The sequence below is a fragment of the Delphinus delphis genome, chromosome 6 (assembly GCF_949987515.2).
Source record: "Delphinus delphis chromosome 6, mDelDel1.2, whole genome shotgun sequence".
NCBI classification, from domain to species: domain Eukaryota; kingdom Metazoa; phylum Chordata; class Mammalia; order Artiodactyla; family Delphinidae; genus Delphinus; species Delphinus delphis.
This window is the reverse complement of record NC_082688.1, coordinates 36,736,006-36,753,079: the sequence shown is the minus strand read 5'-3', so window position 1 is coordinate 36,753,079 and position 17,074 is coordinate 36,736,006. Positions and strand designations below refer to the sequence as shown.

At 53.6% G+C, this 17,074-nt stretch overlaps 3 protein-coding genes across 6 annotated transcripts; 1 reads left to right on the top strand and 2 right to left on the bottom strand.

The window, feature by feature from the left end:
* Nucleotides 1–44: 44 nt before the first annotated feature.
* GBA2 (glucosylceramidase beta 2) lies at nucleotides 45–10,574 on the bottom strand. 2 transcript variants are annotated; one of them, XM_060014540.1, is made up of 17 exons: nucleotides 10,002–10,574; nucleotides 6,818–6,909; nucleotides 6,406–6,521; nucleotides 4,340–4,558; nucleotides 3,794–4,033; nucleotides 3,466–3,568; nucleotides 3,154–3,307; nucleotides 2,938–3,063; nucleotides 2,566–2,738; nucleotides 2,224–2,328; nucleotides 1,907–2,014; nucleotides 1,655–1,806; nucleotides 1,426–1,532; nucleotides 1,137–1,279; nucleotides 942–1,057; nucleotides 651–842; nucleotides 45–355 (listed from the first exon to the last, which is right to left on the bottom strand). In XM_060014540.1, the coding sequence occupies exons 1-17, from the start codon at nucleotides 10,334–10,336 to the stop codon at nucleotides 68–70; spliced, it is 2,769 nt and encodes a 922-aa protein (XP_059870523.1). In that variant the 5' UTR covers nucleotides 10,337–10,574; the 3' UTR covers nucleotides 45–67. The 2 variants fall into 2 exon arrangements, with proteins under 2 accessions (XP_059870523.1, XP_059870521.1); XM_060014538.1 differs by lacking the exon at nucleotides 3,794–4,033 and having other exon boundaries at nucleotides 10,002–10,467.
* On the top strand, nucleotides 10,554–16,584 carry RGP1 (RGP1 homolog, RAB6A GEF complex partner 1). Of its 3 annotated transcripts, none has more exons than XM_060014543.1 (9): nucleotides 10,554–10,848; nucleotides 11,410–11,544; nucleotides 11,922–12,058; nucleotides 12,348–12,431; nucleotides 12,533–12,682; nucleotides 12,957–13,103; nucleotides 13,315–13,442; nucleotides 13,650–13,839; nucleotides 14,346–16,584. In XM_060014543.1, the coding sequence occupies exons 2-9, from the start codon at nucleotides 11,429–11,431 to the stop codon at nucleotides 14,567–14,569; spliced, it is 1,176 nt and encodes a 391-aa protein (XP_059870526.1). In that variant the 5' UTR covers nucleotides 10,554–10,848; nucleotides 11,410–11,428; the 3' UTR covers nucleotides 14,570–16,584. The 3 variants fall into 3 exon arrangements, with proteins under 3 accessions (XP_059870526.1, XP_059870525.1, XP_059870524.1); XM_060014542.1 differs by lacking the exon at nucleotides 10,554–10,848 and adding an exon at nucleotides 10,950–11,062; XM_060014541.1 differs by lacking the exon at nucleotides 10,554–10,848 and adding an exon at nucleotides 11,060–11,164.
* Nucleotides 14,794–15,771, bottom strand: MSMP (microseminoprotein, prostate associated). Its single transcript, XM_060014548.2, has 3 exons — nucleotides 15,642–15,771; nucleotides 15,348–15,456; nucleotides 14,794–14,974 (listed from the first exon to the last, which is right to left on the bottom strand). The coding sequence occupies exons 1-3, from the start codon at nucleotides 15,769–15,771 to the stop codon at nucleotides 14,794–14,796; spliced, it is 420 nt and encodes a 139-aa protein (XP_059870531.1).
* Nucleotides 16,585–17,074: the final 490 nt, after the last annotated feature.

Genomic DNA, 17,074 nt, shown 5'->3' with positions numbered 1-17,074 from the left:
GGGGTGGGTGTGGAGGAGGAGGAAGGGCCAGGCTGAAGGCTGGGCTGTTAGCGCCTCCTTCCACAGTTCACGAGGCGCACTCTGGGCTTGGGTTTGCCACGGCTTCCTTTGGTCCAAGTTTGGGCCTGGTGCTCAGTCCCGTGTCCTGTTTGGCGATTGGCCCAGGGGCCTTTTTATGCTGCTGCTGCTGCAGGGCCAGCTGCATGGCCCAGATGCTCAGCGGCCGCATGTAGGCCAGCGAGCGGAACACCTGCTGCTGGCAGTACGCCTCAGGCGTCTGGAAGGCCAGGCCCAGGCGTTCCCACACAGTACGGTAGCAGCCTTCAGCTGTCCGGAAGCCCTCCCAAGTCAGGCCCTGTCGGGAGAGATGGCAGTCATATTACTTGGCAACCTCTGAGTAGCTATTTCAGCTGGACAGATGGAGAGAATAGGGTCTGTGCCCTCAGGGAGTTCCCAGCCAGTGGGGGAGATAAGCTTGACTCACAGGCAGAAGCCTGAAGGCAGGAGATAGAATGCATGCCAGGGAAAAGGGGGAGGCTCTCTGGATGGATAAGATGACATTGAATCAGGCTGTACATAAGTTTGATGGCTGAGGAAGTTTGCTAGGCCAAGGTACAGATTGCAGAGAGTTGGGGAAGGGAGTGAATTACCTCTTGGATCATGGTGGCTGCCAGCCCGTAGACCACACCCACCCAGACTTCATCAGACTGGACACTGGATCTATCAGGAACACCATGGGGCTGCATTCCATTCACAGCCCCCATGGCCCCTCCTGCAAAGCCCTGGACATTGAATTCAAAGATAGTTTGGAGAGCACGGACCACATGTGGGGTAGGAAATACCTAATGGGGCAAGGGAAGAAACACAGTCTCTTAAACTTGGTTCCCACCTCCAGGAAAAACCCTTACCTTTCTCTCCGGTTCCTCCTCCTAGTCTCTCACCTCACTGTCTCCTTCTCCTAGGCCACTGGCCCTCAGGAACCACTGGCCAGCACACTGGTCAGACATGATGCTATAGGACTGAGGCTGAGAGCTGCAGTCATAGTTGTAATAGCGGCCTGGAGAAGGGGAAGGACAAAGTAGGGCTCCTTGCCTCCCCAGAGCTGCCTTAAGATTCTTTAGGATCCCCCAACTCACCATTCCACAGCAGTCTCTCATAGGCTTCTTGGCCCCGGCTAAGGATGGAAGAAAATTTATCCTGGACCTCCTGTGCCCCACACAGAGCAGCCATCTTGACCATCACAGCCACAGCTGCCAGCCACAGGCCTCCACAGTAAGCACTGATCAGAGACACAGGTTCAGGGATTAGCCTGGCAGCTCTAGCCACTCCCATGTAGAAATAATAGGCAGTCACTCGTCCTTAAGCCCACAATCCCTTGATGCTCAGTTCCCCACCTCAGGCCCCTGGAAATCCCTACCCCCCAACCTGGGGCCTGTGGTGACCCATCCATCATAGGTTTGGTCTGCATAGCCTCCATTCTCAATGAGTCCATCTTGGTCCTTGTCAAACTTCATTTCAGACTCCATCACGGCCTAGAGAGGGACCAAGATACTGAAGACCTAGATGCTAAGAAAAGACAACAGTAGCCAGCCGGGATCTCCCCAAACACCAGGCAGCATGCCCCTGGCATGACCACTGCACATGCATCCCTTACCAGACACACAGGCCACATGTCCCTCAGGAAGCAGTGGTCACCCGTCAGGTAATAGTCCCGATAAACCTGCAGCACAAACTTCAGGTTCAGGTCCTTCCAGTCCGCAGTATCATGGACCACATATGCATTGACCCGGAGCCATGGCTCATCATCTGGGGAGGGGAGAAAACCTGTTTCATCTGCACTGCAGGGTAGGGTAGAGGGTGCAAAAATCGAGGAAGAGAAGCTCACTTGTGGTGGAGGGACTTTTACCTGGATCCCCAACATCATGAGGCACGACGTTCCTCCTTTTCACAGGTGCTATTATCCCACTCATCAGGTACTGTTGCTGTGCCAGATCCTCCCTGAGAGTGGCCAGAGCTGGGGGAGCAGATACACAAGCGGGGGGCGCGGGGCAGGGAATGGGTAGGCTTGGGGTAGGGCACAGAACTGTGTGTGTATGACTCCAGAGGGGAACCAATACGCAGGATCCACATTATGTTTGGGTGGAAGAGGCAGTGTGAGGGACCACAAAGGTTCAGGGGCGTGGGGAGCTAAGAGGGCAGAAGAGGCACAAAAGGGACCCTCACCCATGTCATACTGCAGGCTGAGCTCGAGTTTGGGCCAGAGCATGACGAGGGCAAAGGAAGCGTAAAAGTGGACATCATATGTGTTGTACATGCGATATTCCTGGCCTGGAGAAATGAAGGAGACACACTGTTGCCAGGATTCCTGCTGATCCTTCATACTGCCCTGCCTAGCTGCTCCTCTAGCATTGGGGGTGGGGCACTGTCACACTCCATACCTGACACTTACCCCTCATCCCAACCAGTACCCTGGGATAGGCAAAACCCATCATCCCGCCTGGGGGCAGGGCACCAACTGGCCTCATGGATATGGCCTGCCATACTGCGTACACCAGCGGCCCATACCTTCAAGGTAGCCGAATCGACCATACTCTCGTAGGAGGGGGCGGAGCTGACACATGCTCCCCACCGGCTCCTCTCGTAGGCAGTCCTCAGGAACTTCCAGCCATACTGTGCCCCCATCAGCCAGGAAGTATAGTTCATTGAACAGCGCAGATTTGTACCAGGCAGGCAAGGATCTGGGGAGTCAGGAGGAGGGAACAGTCCAGTGAGTGTGGACCTCCCAGGAAAGGACGGATTCTGGGGTTCAGCAGAGTAGGGGTCCCAAGTGAATCCCAGCCCAACTCTGCTGACTTTGGTGGGTGGAGACTGAATCAAGGAGTCCCAGTTGAGGTGTGAGTGCCTGGGAGAAAGGCAAGAGATGGGCCCCGTTGGCACCTGTCATCCAATACCGGGCTCTGCCAAGCCGAGATCCTCTCTTCCCAGTCTGCATATCTGCACAGTGCATAGTGGCTAAGGGTGGGTGCTGCATCACCATCTGGGCCAAAGAACCTTGTGTACCGCCTGGGGTGGAGAGAAAGGGGAGGGATGAGAATGTGGGCTCCAGCTCAGAGCCCCAGCACCACGGACCCTGTGCGCTCTCATTCCCATCACCTGTAGTAGACCTGGCCCTTTGCTCCAAACATGATTCTGGGCATGTCCCAAGCCAGTGAGAACTCCAAGCGGCACTGGCCTCGAGGTGGCAGCTTGCCCATAACACACACTGCCCCAGCGATGCCTACTCCTTTCTGCGAGGGGAGGCTTTGGCCTGAGAGAAGCGCAAGATGAATCAGCACAGGCACCCCCTTCAGCCGCAGGGGTCCCTAACATGGGACTAAAGCCTGCTTATTACCAGGCCTCCCACCCCTGCTCCCAAGACAGGGACAACCTCTCTTCCCACCACCTCCCTGTCAGACCCCCCATTACCAGCGAGGGAGTCCAGCTGTCCATCCTGAAGTAGATCCTGCCACACCTGCTGCCCAGTGCTGTCAGGGTCAAAGGCTGTGAGGTGGGTTACCATGGTATCTGCCTGTTAAGGGGCCAAAGACTCTGTGAGGAGAAACTCCACAGGTACGCTGGCTCCTGACTAACTCCCCTGAATATATTCCCGCCTCCAAGTTCCAGAGGCTAGGGTGGTGAGGGTGGGACTCAGGAGGTGAGGAAGTGAAGAGACCATGGTGGCATGGGGGCTGGGCTAGGGCCAGGCTGAGAGTAGGGGTTCAGAGGCTATGGTATGGGGCAGCCTCCTCCATACCGTGAGTCGTGCAGCCACAGCCATCGTGTAGGGATTTGGAGGGGTTGGATGATGCAGAAGCAGCCCCTGTACAGTCTCCCCATCACGCTCCAGACAGAAGGGCTCATTCCACAACCCCCCCGGGGCATCGTCTTCACCCCCCAGTCCATTCCGCATGGAGAACATGATGGACACGTCCAGGGCTTCATCCCCTTCATTTTCCACATCCCACACAAAGACTCCTACAGGCAGGCTGCTGTCCTGGGAGCAGAAGATCAGACTCAGATGGTCCCAGCGTATCCCTTCTGGCCCCACTCCCCAGGATCAGTCCTTGGCACCGATGATCTGACTCAAATACCCGGCAATATACTCTATCTTCCACTTGCATCTCCCCATATTGCCTGGCAGGCTGTCTGCCAGGAGACAGAAGACCAATTGGGCGGTGGTCCTGGGAAACCAGCATGATGTTCACTCTCCACCCCCTCTTGCATAGGTCATGGAACTTCCAGGAGAGACAGATCCTGGGGAAGGGAGAGCAATGGAGGAAACACAGAAGGGGAGCCTCACCTGGTAGTCATGGGGCAAGATGGGTGTGATCTGGCGGCAGGTGAGGGTGACATTTTGGCCAGGAAGCTGATAGACAGTCCAGGCTCGGGGATACAGGGCGTGGTAGAATGCAAAGTACCCACACAGGCCCCAGTTCCAGCTCTGCAGGACACTCGGGCGCTCCACAGACAGGACTTGCTGGTACACAGTCTGCCCTTTCCGGCGCAAACACACTGTGAACTAAACCAAGAAGGTACATGGGCTGGAACGGGGTAACCCACAGGTACCTCAAACAAGTCTCCCTCTCCTCAGAGTAGCTCCTGCCCTGCCAGAGCCCGCAGTGGCGACCAACGCACCACAGCCTCACTCATCCCCCAGGCCTTCCCCCCCAGGCTCGGAGTGACCACCGAGTCGTGCCTCCCCCATCTATCTCCCTTCACTAATGTGGTCTTAGTGCCCTAAGCCAGGCCCTCACCATCTCTGCTTTTACTCTTCTGCCTCTTCTGAAATTTGGATTTCAGACTGACCTTTCTTACAGAGAAATCAAGATATGTTAGTCTGTGTTTATAATGTTTCAGTGACTCCCCGTGGCCCTCAGGCTAAAGTCTAAACTCATCTACCTGGCTTTCAGGGTCCTTCTTGATGTGGCCTCTCCCCGCCCATCAGACTCATTACCTGTTCGAGCCCTTATATTCTGCTCATATCAAATACTGTTCCCTGAGAGCACTACATTTCCTCCTCCACGCTTTTGCTCATGTTCATGCTCCATTTGGTAAAACCCCTCATCCTTCAAGGCCTAGGTCAAATGCCATCTCCTCTCCTCAAGCAGTGAGTCATTCTGCTGTGTGTCCCCCTACCCCTCTAGTCTAGCATGTTATAATGTGCTCACATTCTGACTCCCTGACTCCTCTGGAAGGAGGGCTATGAGGGATTAATATCTCTTCCTTGGTTCAAAGTATGCCTGATATCTTTAATGTATATATGCCTGTTATATTTAATGTATATATCAAATAATTTTTTTATGTTGTTGGAATAGTAGGTAATGGTTAAGACCACAGGCTTTTAACCGCAGAGAAAACTGGTTCTGAATCCCTGTGCTTCCATTTACTAACCATGTGACCTTGGGCACGTTACTAAATCTCTTTGAATCTTAGTTTCCTCATGTGTAAAATGGGCCTAATAATGGTACTTCCCTTGTAGGACTGTCTTTAAATATTAAATATTATACAAAAGAGTCACAAGGCTGGAAGACATTCCCCCGGGATACCTCAGGGATGAGCCACAGAGGAAGCCTGGGCCATTGGGCAAGGCTGGTAAACCTGAACTAGGAAGGGCATTATCATTAACAGGACTCAAGGTCTGCTAGTCATTTCTCCTTTGAAGATAAGCTGAAAGCTGGAGGCCTCCCTCAGACAGGAAATAGGAACTTGGTGGACAACTCAACATGGGAGGGCACTAGAGAGATATGATGAAAGGTGGACCACATGCCTCTGGCAATCAAAGGCCTTCATCACTCCTTGATGAAGGAACACAGCGAAAAGAAGTGAAGCTTCAGAAAAGGGAAGAAGTCTGGAGATCTATGCCTGGGAGAGGGGCTTCCCAGGCCCCCAGCCAGAGAGACCTCCAGAGGAGTGACCACCAGCAGAGAAGCTGGCCTCTGGCTGAAGCCTGGCAAATCAGGGCGAGCAGTGGGCGCTCTGCATCCTGTCCTCCTGTGCATTTGTAGACTGTTGGTTTGTTTTCCCTTCTGATCTTTCAACCAGGTTAAGTGATCCTGGAATTCTCTGACTCTCTGTGGCTGGGTACTGGCTCAGCTAGTGGAACTGGGACAGCAAAGTAGGTAGGAGGCATTTACTAGAAAAATGAAGGGCACAGGGGTACCTTTTTTCTTTCAGGAAATGTGTGCTCTGAGTGTCTCGTTCCTATAGTACATCCTAGCACAGGGCTGGGCACACAGAAAGCACCCTGAAAGTACTTACTGGACTGAATCATGTACATCTCTAATTGCCACATCCTACACTAGCAAAGAGACCCTTCCTGGCCTGGGAAGTACTGCCTGGACCTCTCCTCCACCTCCTGGCTCTTACTTGATCAGCAATGACTGTTTGGTGCTGGTACATTCCAGGATTAAGCTGCCAACGACAGAACTGGCCTCTCCAGCCTCGGGTGATAGTGCCTCCCCCAATGCCACCCAAGGGACAACCTAGAGAAAGAATCAGGATGGTTAGTGGGGCATGGGAGAGGAAAACGAGCCCATTTCTCACTTTCTAGACTACAAAGATGGATTCCTCTAAACACCATGGGGATATCAAATCGACACATTGTACATTTTAAACTTACACAATGTTATATGTCAGTTATATCTCAATAAAGCTGGGGAAAAAACCCTAGGGGATGGGTCAGAGCAACTTAAATAAGCTGAAAGCCTCTTTGCCTAGCTCTGCAGTAGGCCTGGACGCTGGGCCCTCTGTGACTGGGGAGAGCTGGAGTGAGGCTCACCATAGATCTGTCTCAGGGGCACAGAGTTGATGAGGTCGATGAAAGGTGTCTTCTTCTCCACCTGGGTCTTCCGGTACCACCACTGCAAGTACCTAAGGAGCAAGGGGCAGTGTGAGTGGAGGGGCGGCGGGCGGCAGTCACCGGCCTCTCTTTGGACACCCAGCTGTGACTTCCCATTAAATGTCCCGAGGACCCATCGCCTTCACTTCCAAACCTCTCCTACTCTCAACATCTCTACAATTCAAGGTCCTCTCATCTTCCCAGTCACCCCAGGTCACAGTATGTGACTGTCTTTGTTTCTCCTCTCTACTCTCCTTAGAAGGAACTTTCTGATCTTTTCACACCACTAACTCCACCACCACTGCTTTAATTTACTCCAGGAACTTTCCAGTTATGGTTTCCTGATTTATAATCACTCCCACCCCACATACAGGCATAGGCTGCTGCGATAACTTTCTTCTTTTTAAAATGATGATTTTTCTTCCTGATTATGAAAGGTGAAAATTTGGAGAATGCACTAGGTGGAAGGTGAAAAAAATCCCACCTATATACAACCAGTGTTTACATTTGGGGGCATTTCCTTTTAAGTCTTTTTCTTTTTTTTTTTCTTTTTCTTTTAAGTTCAGCATTTAAACTATAAGCTTTCTAATTTTGCTCTCTCATAATATCCCAGTAAAGCGTTCTAAAAACCCCAACATTTTCCTGGTCTTATCACAGCTCTGTATCCAATAGGCAAAAGATTCTGTTTGGGATTCAAGGCTTTGACATCTCTCTCAAGTCTATTTTCTAATCTTCCTTCCTACAAATTCCCATTCAGAGTGGGTCCTCATTAAGCAACCCCTGCCCTGCCAAACTCTCTTCCAATTCCACTCTTCCCCCTCACCAGCTAGTTTATACACATTGTTCAAGCACACCACTTGTAACCATGTAATTGGGTAACCCCGCTGAGGCTTAGTTTCCTCATCTACAAAATGGGGATACCTATTGCCCTTCCTACCTCAAGGAATGGTTGGAAGGGCAAATGGCACAGTAGATAGGAAAGCCACAAAGTGGAATATCTGTGCATACACTGTCTCAACTCCCAGTAAGACACTGTCCTGTTATTTTAGTGTTCCTCATGTGAGTCTGACATACTTTTAAGTTTCTTGGGGAAAGGGACAGTGACAAAGACTAGTTGATTATTACCCACAGCTTCAAGCACAGGGCAGGGCACATGGTCTGCAGTCAGTAACTATTTGCTGAATTTACAAAGAACGTATGTACAGACAATGGAGCATAAGAGAAATGAACAGGGACAGGAGCAAGGGGAGGGAAAATCTGACTAAAGAACAGGGAGGGTACATTCTGGGGGTGAGAGGAGAGGGAGGGAAGATGAAGGATGGGATGATTGGAAGGCAGATCTTCTTTGCCAGCTTAGAGGAAACTGGACTTTGAAACTGGAGGCCACAAAGGATTGGTGAAGGGAGGGAGGGCACAGCGCGGATTAGGGCAGTGAGGGAGAAATGCAAGATATGAAGATAGGCAGAACAAAGGAGTATCAGGCGCAGAACAAGCACTCAATACATATTTACTGAATGAATGGATTCTGGCTGAAAGGGAGAGCAACCAAAATTGAGTTCTTACCGCTCCAAGGCCAAGAGAACTCTGTCTTGCTGGAGCTCCTAATCACAGTACCTACCCCCAGTTCAGCTCCCTCTCAGAGCCCACCTTTCTCTCACTCCACTTAGCTGCTGGCCATTCCTGACCTATTTGGCCTTTTCCATAATTTCAGCCCCCACTTAAGAATAATCATTCAGAATTCTTGCTTGTCTCACCCCTGCTTTCTCCTCATTGCAGGACCTCATCTCATTCCAAAACCCCTGTGTCAGTGATCCCCACCCTGTCCTGGGATGCAGAGCCAAGTCCAGGGGGCTGAACACAGCTTCAGGCCTCTGTGATTCGGCTCATACTTAGGGACTGGGGGGTAGGATGCCTACAGATGGGTTCTTGACCTCCACGTCCCCACCACATGCACCCCAATGTGCTGCTCTCAGTACCCCAGCCCTAGATCCTATTTTGACCCAAAGCCTTTTGGGGTCAAAACTAGGCCGGGTCAATTTCAGAAGCAGCCTGGAGGGATTATTTTTGTCTGGTACAGGCCACCCAGGGGAGCTGGCAAAGAAGTCAGATACCCAGGCAGCCACAGGCCCTTCCCACTGCCTAGGGCTTGGGCTAGGTACACGGGCTCCCCACCCCAGCCCCAGAGCACTGACTGTGGAAGAGAAGGAGCCCCTATTTAAGAGGTTGCCAGGCCTGGGTTTCCTGAACTTTAAGCCTCCCTCCCCAGCTCTGTGTTTACTGTGTGGACTGACTCAGGATGACCTCTGGGTGATGCTTTCTGTTCTCACATCCACCTGCTCCTGTTAATAGGTCTTGGCCCCATCACTAGTCTTTGAACTCAGTGGGGATCTAGAGGAATCTGGAGGAGTTCTACAGCCCAGGATAAGCTCTTGGAGTGTCTGCCACCCTTGTGTAGGGGGAGACCAGGAAATGCTCTGGAAGATTATTACTAAGCTCTGGGGACACCTAAGGCAGTGCCTCTCTGGTCAAAGGTCTTTGCTTTTTATATAACGGGCCATCTATTCCGGAATAGAGTGAATAGCACCTCTTATCGCTCTCTCCTTATAGTTGAGAGCAGGAAGGCTCTCACCCTTTCCCTGGAGCCAAAGCTTGAGGAAAGAAGCTGATGGGTGTTGGGACTATTAAATGCTGTGCCTAAAAAAGGTTCAATGAATACTCCAGCTGCTCAGGAGAATCTGGGGCTGAGAATCCCACCCCCTCCCCAGAAAACAACATTGTATCAGTACCACAGCTGCCAGAGTATCCCTTCCTACCTTGTCACAAAGTACAGCTAATCCCAAAGAGCAATCTCTGGAAAAGAGCATGTATGTGAGAGGGAGCCTAAATGACTATAAGGCCCAAATGCTCCTGCTCCTTCTTGCTAAAAAGACAAGTTACTGGAAGGAAGGGGGTTGCAAAGAGATGTGACCTGGTCTCACCCTCCAAAACCATGGGCTTAAGAATTACGTTGGGAATGGGGGCCACCTGACTAGGACAAGGTATCCACCTATTTCTCACCCTTTCCTGCCGCTGCTGGAACAAAGTGAGGTATAATAAGGTAGTCTAGGCAATGGGATCTACTCACCTCAAGCCCATGCCCAAATGCTTCATTAGGTTGCTTAGCGAGACATTGTTGGCATTAAAGGGTTTCCTCTTCTCTGCAAACTCGTGAGCCAGGCAGATGCGCCAGCCAAAGGGAGGCACCTGGTAGCCCTTGGCTTTACCCTCATAGGAAGCCATCAGCGGCCCAAAGTCCTGCGGATTGCTGTAGCCCTGCTCATTCTGGGGTTGACTGTCTTCAGGGTTCTGGCAGTCTGTAACCTGCACAGCCTCAGTGCCTCCAGTATTTTCAGGGCAATAAGCCTGTGGATCCCCTTTGGCACAGCTGGTCTCTTCCGAAGCTGGGACTCCGGTTCTCATATTCCCTGGATTCTGGGTCCCCACGACCTCGGTGGTCTCGGTTCCCGAGCTTTCTGGTACAAAGTATCTGGCCAGCCAAGCCCAGATGTGGGCGCGGATTGTTGTTAGGTGTTCTCTCGGAGGGCCGGCCTCTGGGGAAAGCTGAGGTGAGCTGGTGTCTCCGTGGAGCCGGGGAGCTGTTGCCGCTGCTGCGGTGGCGGCGACAGCAATAAAGCCGCCACGGTCTCCCCCTCGGTCCTCTCTCTGGGTCCTGGGCGGGAAGGATAGGGCCTCGACGTCATTGGGCCGCGGTGATTAGCTGGCCCTGCCAAAGGGCGACTGGGCCCGCGGAGAGGGGAGGAGCCCTCGGGACCAGCCCGCCAGGCACCGCCCCCGGGGCCGGCCTGGGAGCTCGCGGCAGCACCGGCTCAGTCACTGGGCCGTGGCACCAGACCCCCCCGAGGGGTGGGCGCCGGGTCCCGCCGGCCGGTATCCGGGACGGCGATCGCACCCGGGTGCCAGCCCGTGGGAAGGTGACCCAGGGTAGCGGGACCACTCGAGCCCCTTCCGGCCCTGCCGGCCGGGCGCTTCCGGCCGGAAGGGGCTCCGAGGGGGAAGAGGTGGGGGGGCGGGGGCCGAGGGAAGTCCCGCCTCTGCCGCGGCCGCAGCCACGCACTAGGTCCCGGCCCGGTGGGGCGGGCGACCGAGGGCCTCGGTGCACCGAGCCCCCAGTTTCGACCGTGCGAGGTGTCCGGGCTAGGGGCGCGAGCTGCCGGGCGGCCGTGGCCCTGGGATGGGACGTGGAACCTCGAGGGAAGGGGGCGGAGGCGGCCTGGGGGTCCCGGCGGCGTAGGGGGAATATTCGGCGCTGAGCGGGGCTGGGGGCTGGGATCCAGAGCGACTCCCTCTCTCTCCGCAGTGCCGAGTCAGCTGCCGCCATACCTCCCTTCCGCCTTCCCGCATCCCAAATCTGGGCGCTTCCCTCTGACACCCTGGTGCTGAACGTCCATTCCCCGGGTCCTCACCCCCAGGCTCACCTGAGACACCCCTCCGGGCCGTGGTACTGACCTCTGATACCCCTTGTTTCCTTCTAGATCCGATTCCGGAGCTGCCATGATTGAAGTGGTAGCAGAGCTCAGCAGAGGTCCTGTGTTTCTGGCAGGGGAGACGCTGGAGTGTGTGGTGACCGTCACCAACCCCCTGCCCCCCACGGCCACTTCTGCATCCAGGTGGGGGTGCCGGTACTGAAGAAGCTGGTCCTTCTGGGAGGAAGCCTGGTATCTATAGTGCTGAGCCAGAGCTCAGGTTGTTCTGTGACTACAGCACCACCTTCTTGCTCATTGTGCTCTCATTGTAGGAAAGGCTATTTAACATTTAAGATGTGGGTGACATAGCCCACCACTCTCCTCTCCTCTCTCCTCCCCCACTCCCCCTTTTACCCAGTATACTTCTCTTTGTTTAATGGTTTCTCTTTGGGGTTCTGGATTCTCTGATCCAGAGGACAGCCGCCTCACTGTGTTGGTCTTCTCAGTGTGGTAGGGAGTTTGGGGGAGCATTTGTGAGGTCAGGAACTGCCCTCTGATGTCCTCTTTTCCTCCTCCCATAGTGAGGCTCTGGCATGGGCCAGTGCCCAAATCCACTGCCAGTTCCATGCCAGTGAGAGTCGAGTAGCACTGCCTCCCCCTGACTCCAGTCAGCCAGATGTCCAGCCTGAGAGCCAGACTGTCTTTCTACCACACCGAGGTTAGAGATGGGGCATTTGCCTTTGGAGGGGGATGGAATCATTGTTACCCAAGGGTGAAATTGTCAGATTGTTCTGGTGGGTCATTATAGTCTCTGTTGCACTGGAGATGTGGAAGAGTGTAGTTATTGCTTTGGCGGCGTAAAACTGTTCCTATTTCACAACGAGAAAAGAGGAGTGGCTTGGTTTGGGTTGCCCTTTGTTGGCAGTGCTTACTGCCCCCACTTGCTGTGCTAGCCTTCTCCAGTACTAGACAATGGGATTATTAAGTTGCAGTCTTATCTTTTCTAGGTGAGAGGGGTCAGTGTATCCTTTCCACTCCACCAAAAATCCTATTCTGTGACCTGCGGCTAGACCCTGGAGAGTCGAAGTCATGTGAGTGACTGCCCCCTGACCCCTCGATTGCCTTCTAAGGCTCCTGGAGGGAGGACCTCTCTGGCTGCTTCTGGCTGCCCTGACTACTACCTCCCAACCAGACTCCTACAGTGAAGTGCTGCCTATAGAGGGACCACCCTCCTTTCGGGGTCAGTCAGTCAAGTATGTCTACAAACTGACCATTGGCTGCCAGCGTGTCAACTCACCCATCACTTTACTCAGGGTCCCTCTGAGGGTTCTTGTGCTGACTGGTAAGTAAGGGTTCCTGGAGGGAAGGGCTGGAGAAGAGCCTCACCAAAGCAGAAATGATCCTTAGAGGGTTTGTGAGAGGGGCTGGAGGGAAGCTTCCTGGTCTTAGTGAAGGTGTGAGGGGGTTGGGGAGAGAAGGTTCTGGAGCATAGGTGAGATGTGTATCTCAGCCGTGGCGCCCCTTACCTACAGCCCTCTCAGGTTGGAGTCTAAAACCCTACCCACTACTCTTCTCTCTGTTCTCTCCCACCACCTCTCCACTCATTTTCTCTCCAGGCCTTCAAGATGTCCGCTTTCCCCAGGAGGAGGCAGTTGCCCCATCCAGTCCATTCTTGGAAGAGGATGAATGTGGCAAGAAGGACTCATGGCTCGCTGAGCTGGCTGGGGAGCGCCTCATGGCTGCCACATCCTGCCGCAGCCTCCGTGAGAAGCCCTTCACATTGTCCCACCCCATCCTCCCCTCATAGTATTCCTGTCTCAGAGATTGAGTCTCCTAGCTGCCACATTCTCCTGAGGATCCAGTGATACCTCACCCCAGATTCTAAAGGAAAAGCCCCACCTTTTGGCCTCTGGCTTCCAGCCCTAGACATTCCCCAGTGCGGACCCCAGGCTTACTGTGTTCCATTCTCCCCAGATCTGTACAACATCAGTGATGGCCGAGGAAAAGTTGGGACATTTGGCATCTTCAAATCTGTATACAGACTTGGCGAGGACGTGGTGGGGACCTTAAACTTAGGGGAAGGAACTGTAGCTTGTTTGCAGGTGAGAAAGGAGAGGGACTTTGGGGGAACTGGGTTTGAAGGTCTGGGTGGAAAGAGAGGGTCTGCATAAAGAGGGGTGGCAGGTAGAAATGGGCAGTGAGGTCACCCAGGATCCCTCTGGTAAAACAGCGTGAGGTTGGGCTGCCCTCCCACCCGGAGTCAGCGCATCCCAGCGCCTGCCAGCACGCACTTCTCTTCTTGCTCCCAGTTTTCAGTGAGCTTACAGACGGAGGAGCGTGTGCAGCCTGAGTACCAGCGGCGCCGCGGGGCAGGGGGTGCCCCCTCTGTGTCTCATGTCACTCATGCCCGGCACCAGGAGTCCTGCCTACATACAACCAGAACGAGCTTCTCCCTCCCCATCCCTCTCAGCTCCACACCAGGCTTCTGCACAGCCGTTGGTGAGACGCTGACTATTACCGGGGGTGGGGGGCACGGTAAGATGCTGCGTTTAGGTAGCGTATAATGAATTCTGATTCCTAACACGCTCCCAGACATACCCATATCCAGTCTGTGACCCTTAACACTTTCTCAGACCTTCAGCCTGTTTCCTGGGTGCACTGACCCCTAAATTCTTAACAGCTTTGCACATCTTCACTCCCCCTACCCACTGGGACCCTGTGATGCACTGATCTCTGACTCGCCATTGCATTTACTTCAAGCTACGAAGTCTTGACTGTCTCACACTTGGGTTATTAGGTAGTTGATGCCATCATCCTTACTGTCACGGTTCCAGTTTACACACTAGATTTCTTCAGCCAAACTCTCGATCCTAGCTCCCTGACCCACACCTCCCCGCTCTTCCTGAATACAAGTTTGTTTTTTTTTTCTCATTTGCTAACCACATCCTGTCATTGGGTTTTACTCCTGGCTTCTAATGCTTCTACCTTTATCTTTTTTCCCACAGTATCCCTGAAGTGGCGTTTGCATTTTGAATTTGTAACATCCCGAGAACCAGGTTTGGTGCTCCTACCTCCCATGGAACAGCCCGAGCCTGTCACCTGGACAGGGCCTGAGCAAGTGCCCGTGGACACCTTCAGCTGGGACCTCCCCATCAAGGTGCTGCCTACAAGCCCTACCCTGGCCTCATATGCGGCCCCAGGCCCCAGCACCAGCACCATAACCATCTGAAACTGGCCCACGTGGCACTACTTTCTTCAGGATCCTGAGAACTCAGCACCTGGACTCTAGTAGGGCCCATTTTTTCCACCTGGGGTCCAGTGGCACAGATAATGAGAGGCAGGCTTTCAGCTGTAGCATTAATTTATTTATTCAGAATAAATCGGCAGCTTCTAGTGGTTTCCCTGGAAGTGGCAGCAGCAGTGGGCAGTCAGCAAAAGGGCGGTCGGTTGAGTTTAGCTGGAGTGGGGAGCAGGAGCCGCAGGAATAGGGGTGTTAGCTGAGCCCCACTCTGGGTTGGGCCCTCCCTCTTTGCAGGGCAGCCGGGGATCAGATTTTTGCACCAGGGAGAACTGGCACGTTCCTGCCTCCTGACGTACCTCACACCCAGCGGGGAAGTCGATAGGATGTTGGGACCTGGGGAACCAAAGGACGGGGAAGGAGTCAGGACAGTGAAGGTCCACCTTTATCCCTGCCTCGCATCCCCCCTCCCAGCATTCCTCCCATATCTTCCCCCAGTGCCCCTGTCCCCCCTAACCGAGCTCTTGCCTGCCATATATGGATATTTTTCGTTTCATAGCAGGAATATTTTCCCTCCAGATCCACCCCAACTCCCCTTACTTTGTAGCCTGAAGCTTTCTCTCTCACATTTTTGTTGGTACCTTCAGGTTCGGCCAGCTTCATACTGCTACTTTGTTCATTCTCACACCACAGCAATCTAGTCATGACCTGGCCATCTCTCAGTCACTCACATCAGAGCCATTCTCTCTGGCCCTCAGTGGTCACTCACGTGTCACAGCAGCCCACACCGACGGGATGCAGGCAGGTGCAGTGGAAACAGTCCTTGCGGAGCCAAGACTCGCCCAGGGTGAAATATTTCCCTTCATGGTGGCAGGGCGCTAGGGAAGAGCAGGAAATGTTAGTGTGCTGGAGCGCAGGGAGTAAGTGCTGCCGCCCCCGCGTTTACCCTCTCCTGTTTCCCAGCTCGGGGGGTCTGGGTCTTCTGACACAGGATCACCCCTGAGCCCCCTTCCTCCCAGTGCCCTCTGCTCCTGTCCTTCCCTAACGCCTCACCCAGCTTTACCTTGAGCTTGGAAGTAGCACTTGCTGTGGACTCCTGGGTGCTGGAGGAGCAGAGATATCACCAAGCAGATGATCCCCCAGCCGCCCAGGGTCCCCTTAGCCTGTCCAGCCCAGAGCATCCATAAGGCCATTCCCGCAGTACGGCCCTTTCGGACCGTTCCTGGCTTCTGTTCAGGCTACTCTGGTCTTGTCTCCTTGGCTTTTCTTTGTTTCTCTCCTCGAGTCTTAGTTTCTGTCTTTCTCCCCTGGGCTCCTGTCTCGCACCATCTCCGTGCCCTCTCACAGGCTTGGGGATGTTTATAAAGTGAGGACCCTGGCCCCCTGCTGAGTAGAGCTGGAAAAGCTGTAACTCTGTTTCCTGAGGTGAGGGCATGAAAACAAGAGGTCTAGCTTTAACAAGCTGTGAGAGCTGATTCATGCCCCACACAGCTAGGGGGAGGGAGGTGGCCATGGAAGGGGCACTGGACTGGGCACTTCCCCAGCAAGGAGGTGGGACGGGTGGGGGCCCCCAGGTGGTCCCCAGAACTCCTCCCTGGCCTGGAGAGGAAGCATTCCACCATCTCCCCCCGCCCTGTAACACACACACACACACACACACACACACACGCGCGCGCACACACACACACTTCAGGGGTGTGTACGCTGGGATCCCTGCCTGGACCGGAGGGAGGCATTTCCTGGGGATGGCTAATCCTGTGCCCCAGCCAAACCGAGGAGATGCAGTAGGGTGCGACAGCCAGAGGCTCCAGGAGAGCGAACAGGCACCTGGAGTGGAGAATGTTTCTCTCAGACCCTAGGGCAGGGTCTCCTTGCAGTATCCTAGAGATATGGCTGCCCCTCAGAGATTAGGGCTGGGGGGCAGGTGTCTCTTTTTTACAGGCATCCCAGAGATTATCCATTGTTCATCACCCCTAAACATACTGCAAATAAAGGTTCTCCTCATGTCTGGGGATGGTTCTTTCAAAGAAGAACATCTCTAAATGCCCTAATGGTATGGATCGCTCCAATTTCACAGAGATACCGCCCTTATCTCCTGTACATTATGGAATGAGAATTTAGGAACTTATCCTCTGACATCCTTTTTTGGGTTTCCTGCAGGTTCTGGAGAACCTAAAGATGGGTGATTAAGAGTATAGGTTATAGAGTCAGACTCTGGATATAGATCCTGATTCTACTTAAGAGCTGTGTGACATTGGGCAGGTTAGTTCACCTCTCTAAACCTGTTTCCTTAACTCACAGAGTTGTCAAGAGGATGAAATGAGATAATGCGTGTAATGCTCCTGGTACTGTCCCTGGCACGTAGCCCTCCGAAAAGAGTGACTGCTGTGGCTGGTGCTAGACGTCCCTTTCTTTGAATGATGGTGAGCAGCTCTGTGTGCACAGCTGAGAGCTTCTGCTGGGGCTGCTATCTCCTGGCACAGAATTCTGCCCCTT